Genomic DNA, 7454 nt, shown 5'->3' on the forward strand with positions numbered 1-7454 from the left:
TTTAATTTATAATAATCGATAGTATATTGCTATTTTTTTACTTTTATTTTCTTTTCTTTCTTTTTTTTTTTACCTCTTTTCTGGCGGTGAAGTTACAACCCCGCATGGGATAGAGTTAGGACCTGCATAAATGCCTTGGCAAAGCCAAGCTTGTTGGAGGCAAAGAGGAACCGCTGCGCAGCGCCGAGACGCGGGGCGGGCATCGAGACGGGCACTGGGGCAGGGTGCGCTCGTCCCCTGCTCTCCACCTCTCGGACACTGTCTACAACTCTGGCGAGCAAAACGCTCCATGAGTCCCTGTATATTCCCAATCCCTCCGCCTGCCGCTGGCTGCACCCCATCTGAGACCGATATGAACACAGGCACCAGAGTTTGTGATTGAGATTAGCTTCGTACCTCCCGCTGTCCCCCTTGTATTTGGGGTATTTGGGTTTTTTTTTTTTTAATTTTCTTTTTGCTATTTTTACTTTCTTGATGGGGAGAAGTTTTGAAATACGTTAAGTTTGTGTTTATAAAATGGGCACTCGGAGAAATCATCAACTGGCTACAGGTTTTGTTGTAGTCCTGGCTGGTCATTATTTGACCACATTTTTATCAGAACCAGTAGTTCTGATTCAACTTTCTGAGATATACACTTTCAAGGAAAATATATTGGAAGGCCAAAATAACAGTAAAAGTAATAGCTGAAACATTCTCCATGTGGAACAAAGGCTTACACTGTGTCACTTCCCTATAAAAAGTAGCACAGGAGCATTCTCTGGATCCATTCCTGTTCGTATTAGTGAAATGTGTAATCCTTTCGAAGTTGCATGGCAAAGAGCACTCCTGCATGATCAAAATTAACACAGTTTTCTCCCAGATGCCTAGGCACAAGAGAAGACTTTCTTTCCCTAGAGCGCCCGTTGATTCCATTGGTCTTTCCAAGCTTGAAACAGGAGAAACTGTGACCTGTAATATTTTATGACACATCAACCATAAAAGAATAATGTTAACAATGAGAGTTGGCCAAGTAGTGTGCCTAAGGGAGAAAAGAAATGTTTGTCTTGGAAAAGGAGAAAGGCAAAAGGGAAAGAGAAAGAGGGAGAGGAAAAAAGAAAAAGTGAAAAAGGCAGACCAAAAAAAAAAAAAAGGAAGGAAGGAAGGAAGGAAGGAAGGAAGGAAGGAAGGAAGGAAGGAAGGAAGGAAGGAAGGAAGGAAGGAAGGAAGGAAGGAAGGAAGGAAGGAAGGAAGGAAGGAAGGAAGGAAGGAAGGAAGGAAGGAAGGAAGGAAGGAAGGAAGGAAGGAAGGAAGGAAGGAAGGAAGGAAGGAAGGAAGGAAGGAAGGAAGGAAGGAAGGAAGGAAGGAAGGAAGGAAGGAAGGAAGGAAGGAAGGAAGGAAGGAAGGAAGGAAGGAAGGAAGGAAGGAAGGAAGGAAGGAAGGAAGGAAGGAAGGAAGGAAGGAAGGAAGGAAGGAAGGAAGGAAGGAAGGAAGGAAGGAAGGAAGGAAGGAAGGAAGAAAGAAAGAAAGAAAGAAAGAAAGAAAGAAAGAAAGAAAGAAAGAAAGAAAGAAAGAAAGAAAGAAAGAAAGAAAGAAAGAAAGAAAGATTCTTAAAATACATTACATATCTGTTTATACATATATTACTAATTTATTATTTATGTAATGCTTTTTTTTGTGGTTGCAAATTTACTGTGATCTCACAGAGCTAATTGCTAAAGAAAAACTCACAAGAGATCTTGCTCCTAAGCTGACGCAAAAAACATTCCTAAACTACTCTTTTCCCCTTCAATAAAAAAGTCATCCCGGTGTTCCCGCCGGCTCCAGGGCCCTGCGGTGCAGCGGATGGGAGCAGTCTCAGTGTCCCCCGGGGCCGTCCCCAGCGCGGCGCTGCCGCCCGGGCTCTCCCGCGGGCGGCCCCGGGCTCCGGCCTTGCTCGGAGCATCCCCGGGGCCTGGCCGGGAGCTCATCGCCTTCCGTGCCCAGGGTCCCCGGACAGCTCCTGGGTGGGAGGCGGCATCGCTCCGGAACAGCACTTTGCCGGTAAAAAGCAGCTCGAGTCCATGGCCCAAACGTGAGCTGCCATCAGAGAGTTACTAATAAATCCCTATTAAGCACGCATTTATTCAGTGATTATATGAACTTTAGCCTTTGCAGAGTCCCAGCAATTAACGGCGACGTCCATCGCGTTTTGCCCAGATTTCTACTCTTTTCCCATTCAGGATGGAGAGGGGAGCACGGCTCCACCAGCGCCTCCAGCTGCCAGGTGCCTCTCCAGCCATCCCTTTCCTCATCGCCGCTGAGGAGAAAGCCCCAAACACCCCTCCCTTTGTCCCCGGACCCCCGCTTGAAAATGCCGGGTGCTCTACGAAATGGCTTTTTTTTCCCCTCACTGCGGTACCTCTCGCCGGGGATACCCGCCTGAGCGTGGGATGCAGCGCGGGGAAGATGCCGAGTTTTTGCTGTCTCCGCAAAACAACGGAAAGCTGTTAAAATTTAGTAAAAATATTCTGAGCAAAAGTGAGAGGAAAGTTGCCGCTGCTGGGGAGACAGAGAGAGAGAGAGAGAGAGAGAGAGAGGGAGAGGGATGACTCTGTAATTGTTGCCTTTATCAAGGCTGTGAGATTAACTACTGGGATTTATTCTAAAGTGACCCATCACCGAATTCATTTCTGCTTGAACTTTCGGTGAACCTGAGATTAAAGAGGGGAGAGCAGCTAAGCAGTTTGTTGTTAGCTGCCTTTTCAACAGCCCTTTCAGACTGAGTAAATATTGATCGGTTTCAATCTGATTGCCCCAGAGGAAAACACCAAAGCATCTCAATAGCCTCCAAAAGTAAACTTTAAAGGTGAACAGCAGAAATGGCCTTAAGTATGATAGGAAGATACTAAACTCCGTTTGACATTTGAATGCGATTTGTGTTGACCGATTTTGATGAGATGCAGGTTTTTTCTTCATTTTTCACCCTGAGATTCTAGAGAGAATTTTTTTTTTAATTTTAAAATGTGTAAAAAAAAATCCTTACAACCTGAAGGGTAAATTAATGCCTTCATTTAAAACGCTCTGTCGGGGGGTTAGGGGGGTGGTTAACGATATTTTTGTGGTAGAAACTATAAACTAGAGATTTTAATTTTTCTTCACCGCACCCCTGAACCCTAAGGTTGAAGATATCGAAATAGTATTAACGCTAACAAAATGAGACAGGATCGGGAGGTTTGGAGCGTCTTTACTTGAAATATATTATGACTGCGGGGTGTGGGGGGGGACAGGGGGGTGAGAAATATATACGTATATATATGTATGTATGTATGTATGTATGTATGTATGTATGTATGTATGTATGTATGTATGTATATGGGGTTTGGGCTTGGAAGGAGATGGGATTCTTTGCCCGCAAATCACGAATCTCAGATTGACGCACTGACAAGCGTCTTGTCTCTCGTATTTAGGGTGTAATTTATGGCCGCTCTTTCTAACACATTAGGTCAACACCGGTGGAATCGAGTTGTAGATCCGGATTCCAGCAATGTTTAGATCCAGATTTCGATATTGAAATGCCCTCATTGGCATGTTAATGCCACTTTAACACATCCAAGACTCTGGAAGAAGGCCATCTGTTTTGCTTTGTGGCTTTACACTAATAAACAAAAGGTAAAGTATATGGCAGGCGGGGAAATGAAAGAAATAGAGGCATCGGCGGGAGCCTTTGGAGACAGCCCCGCTCCCTTGCAGTTAGCTCGGCTCTTGATATGGCCGCCGCGCCTTGCAAATCAGGGCTTGTCTCTTTTGACACCGAAGTGAAGAAAATTTCCTTGACTCTCTGCGGACCCCGCAAAGCGAAGCCTGCGTGGGCAGAGCAGCCCCAGGAGAAGTCCGGTAGCACTTCCCGCCGCTGGGCCGGGTGAAGGAGATGTTAGGCGTGTTTGCCTTGTAATTCAAGAGGCATCAGTGACTTGAGACATCCCCCGTCCAGCTGAGCATGCCTCTGCTGTGTCCTGCCACCCAGGTTCTCCCCACAGAGGCTCCTCTCCCTTCCCCACCTGCTGTTCACTTGACATTTCTTGGAACAGTTATTATATTTACCTGCAAGAGCTTTCTCTTGTACACTGGGGGGGGGGGCGGGGGGGCGGGCACGGAGAAAGAGGGGAAGGGACGGTGGAATGGGCTGGGGTTAACACCAAAAACACCCTGGGAGCCATCTTCCACTTTGGCACCCCATCAAGCGCCGGGGATAGCAGCTTGGGGTGGGAGAGGGAAGTAGGACAAGCTTAGTGCCCAGGCTAATTAAATGCGCAGTCCTTGGAGAGGGGTCTGCAGTGTGAGGAAAGACTGGCTGAAGAGAGTTTCTGCTTTTGAAGGGTGCTCTGTTTATTTAAGTGTCAGCATCCATCCCGAGGTGAAAAGGTTAGCACTTGACCCAGGAAGTTCTCCTGTTTGTGCTTCAGAATTAGATTGGGATCATAAATTCCTCCCAGTTACAGAGAATGGAGAGAAGGGCCTTATATTGTCTAAAAATAATATTATTTGAGCATAGGAGAGGAAGAAGTTTTGTGTAGGAAGTCAGATTGGGCAGCCAGAGCTCTGACTCTGACACAACAACATAGGAGGGGTTGTGAGACTCTTACTCCCTTTCCCCCTTGGAAAGACCCCAGTAGAAGAAAAGAAGGGAAACGAAAGTGCTGAGCCCAGCCTGTGACTCAGCGCTGACGTCACGCAGAGGTAGGCAGACGAGGGCTACCTGAAAGTGAAATATATTTATTACAGACATTATAAGGACCCGTAAATCCTGCCCTGGATTCCACCACTGGTGGAATCACAGAGCCTTTCATGATTGTACAGAAAAATCAGGAGGACATTTTGCTCACACACGACAACTGATAGAACTCAGTGTACCCGCAGTACAGCAAAGCACGGTGCGTCATGCAAAGGTCTGGACACCAACCACAGAAATTATACATTCATTTGGCCATTTGTCACATTCACGAGTAGTTTGAAAAGACATCGAGTCTAAAGGAAGGTTAATATGAAAATAGGAAGGGGCGAGGTCTTTTGGATGGTTGTACCCTTCAGCTGCACGTAATCCAGCACAGCTTTCGGGGCAGGGGGAAAAGGAGAGGGAGCAAGCACACCGGGCAAGGTTTAAAAAACCTAGTGCAATTGAAGCCTTGTTTGTCACATTTAAAGAAATAGCGCTACTTTTTTGAGGTATCTGCTTGAGCTTAAGACGTTTACTTGATACAGTCGTCTACTTTACCAATATAAAAATGGATCCAGTTTGGAGAATGCACTCACCCTGCTTAACCTGATAATCGAAACATCATTCTAGAAAAATCTGTAAAAAGATAAATCTCTCAGACAAAGTATTTACAAGCAACAAACTCATTGACACGAACAAAGAATACATTAAATTAAGGGGATGAAAGTCCTATAAGTCGTGTAAACACTTGCAATAGTGCATCTCTTTGTGAGGTTATGTACCCTAAATAACCTGTCTTTCACTCAGGGAAACTCGGTGGAGCGTCCTCGCAGTGGAGGAGGGAGACCCTTACGCGTATGCCAACGCAGCTTCACCAACAGAAAAGGAAGGGGGGCCGGGAAGAAAATTCCCCTGGCACCAAGGCGCCGGGACCCGGCGGAGCCGGCACCCCCGGGGCCGGACGGCGGCGGAGGTAGCGGGGGAGAGAGCGGCAGCTCGCCGGGACCTCTGGGGGATACCGAGCGAGCGAGCGACCGAGGGACCGACAGAGCGGCGGTGGAGGGACGCGTGTGCCGCGCTGGCCGTCGGGGCGCGGCCGGTCTCAGTTGGAGGCAGCGAGCGTGTCCGAGGCGGAGGAGGCGGGCGAGGCGCTGCAGGGCGAGGAGCAGGACTTCTCCGACGAGTCCTCCGCCTTCTCCTCGCAGCCCGTGGGGGTGGCGGGGGAGATGGGCAGCAGCCCCTCTTTCTCCCGTTTCTTTTGCTTCATCCGCCGGTTCTGGAACCAGATCTTCACCTGCGTCTCGTTGAGCTGGAGGGAGGCGGCGATCTCCACCCGCCTGGCCCTGGTCAGGTATTTGTTGAAATGAAACTCCTTCTCCAGCTCGGTGAGCTGCTTGGTGGTGAAGTTAGTTCTGACGGTGTTGGGCTGCCCCACGAAGCCGTACTCGCCAGCCTTGCCTGCGAGGGGACATGCAGCGGTAAGTAAAAGTGAGCGCAAATGATTTATAGGCGATGTAATCAATATGTCCACACCGGCTAAGCGATAGGGAGCAAGAACTTCTCAGGATAAGAGGGAAACCCCGGCAGGGTGAGTGATGGAGTGCGAGGTGCTAAACCGGAGTCAGCCTCTAGTGTCAGAACAAACTTGATAAGTGGTTTATGAATTACCAGAAATATGACCACGGGAGAGGAGGAGAAGGGGGAGTCAGGAATAAGTGAGGAATAAGCGGCGCTGGCTTTCAGCTCCGCGGGCAGGCAGCCGCGACTGCTCACAGAAGTGAGGGCCGACCTACCTGCCCAGAGCCCCGCGGGATACCGCGCCTCTTTCCCCGCACCCTCGGCCGAGAGAGAGAAGAGCGGCCCCCGCCCCGGCCCTCCCGCTGGCCACTGACCTGTTTTGGGTGGATTTCTTTTCACTTTCATCCAGTCGAAGGTCTGCGCCGGCGGCGAGGTCTCGGTGGAGGGGGAGCGGGCGTTTTCCCGGTGGCCAGCGTGGAGGGGAGACAGGGCATGGTTGTAGGTGCCCAGGGGCAGGCTCTGCTGCTCCTGCCCGTAAGGGGGAGGCACGTACTGAGCGGAGGCCCCCGCGTAACCCTGGTGCGGGAGCGGGTGCTGCGCGGCGGCGGAGGAGGAGATGCTCCCCGAGTACACGGCGGGGGCGCAGGGAGGGAAGCCGCCGCCCAGCTCCGCGTCCTGCCCCAGGGGGTAGGGGCCGTACGTCGCTCCGAAGCCCTGCGCGCTGTAGGTCGGGCCGCAGCCGGGGTGCGCGTAGGACACCCCCAGCCCGCCGTGGTGCTGGTAGGCGGCGGGCTGGGCCGGGCTGTGGTGGTGGTGGCGGTGGGGGCTGATGGGCACCCCGCGGCCCGCCAGGAAGCGGTCCTCTCCGCTGCAGCTGCCGGCGCTGACGGCGCAGGGCTGGAAAGTTGTAATCCCGTGGTCGGGGTGGTAGGCGCGGGCGGCGCAGCCCCCCGCCTCGCCGCCGAGGACGGGGTACTCGAGGAAGGAGCTCATCCTCGCCGCGTCCCTCTGTCACGCCGCCACCGGGTCTTCAGCGTCCGGCGGGGCCGCGCCAACTTTCCCACTTCCTCCATGGGGCCGGCAGGAAAATGACACGAAGGCGCCGGCAGCGGGCAGGCACGTGGGGGGCGGCAGCCAATGGCTGCGGCGCCCGCGGGGCTTCCCCGGCTCCTGCCGCTGAGACAGCGCAGCGTCCGGGGCATTTAAACGCCGAGCGCTCCGGCCGCCGGCACCGCGGGGCAGGGAGGCGGTGGCGGTGCCCCCA

General features: G+C 51.6%; 1 protein-coding gene across 1 annotated transcript; it reads right to left on the reverse strand.

The window, feature by feature from the left end:
* Positions 1–5774: 5774 nt before the first annotated feature.
* HOXA1 (homeobox A1) lies at positions 5775–7227 on the reverse strand. Its single transcript, XM_066567416.1, has 2 exons — positions 6565–7227; positions 5775–6130 (listed from the first exon to the last, which is right to left on the reverse strand). The coding sequence occupies exons 1-2, from the start codon at positions 7181–7183 to the stop codon at positions 5775–5777; spliced, it is 975 nt and encodes a 324-aa protein (XP_066423513.1). The 5' UTR covers positions 7184–7227.
* Between the last annotated feature and the right edge of the window lie 227 nt (positions 7228–7454).

Source organism: Molothrus aeneus, chromosome 1, assembly GCF_037042795.1.
Source record: "Molothrus aeneus isolate 106 chromosome 1, BPBGC_Maene_1.0, whole genome shotgun sequence".
Lineage (NCBI taxonomy): Eukaryota > Metazoa > Chordata > Aves > Passeriformes > Icteridae > Molothrus > Molothrus aeneus.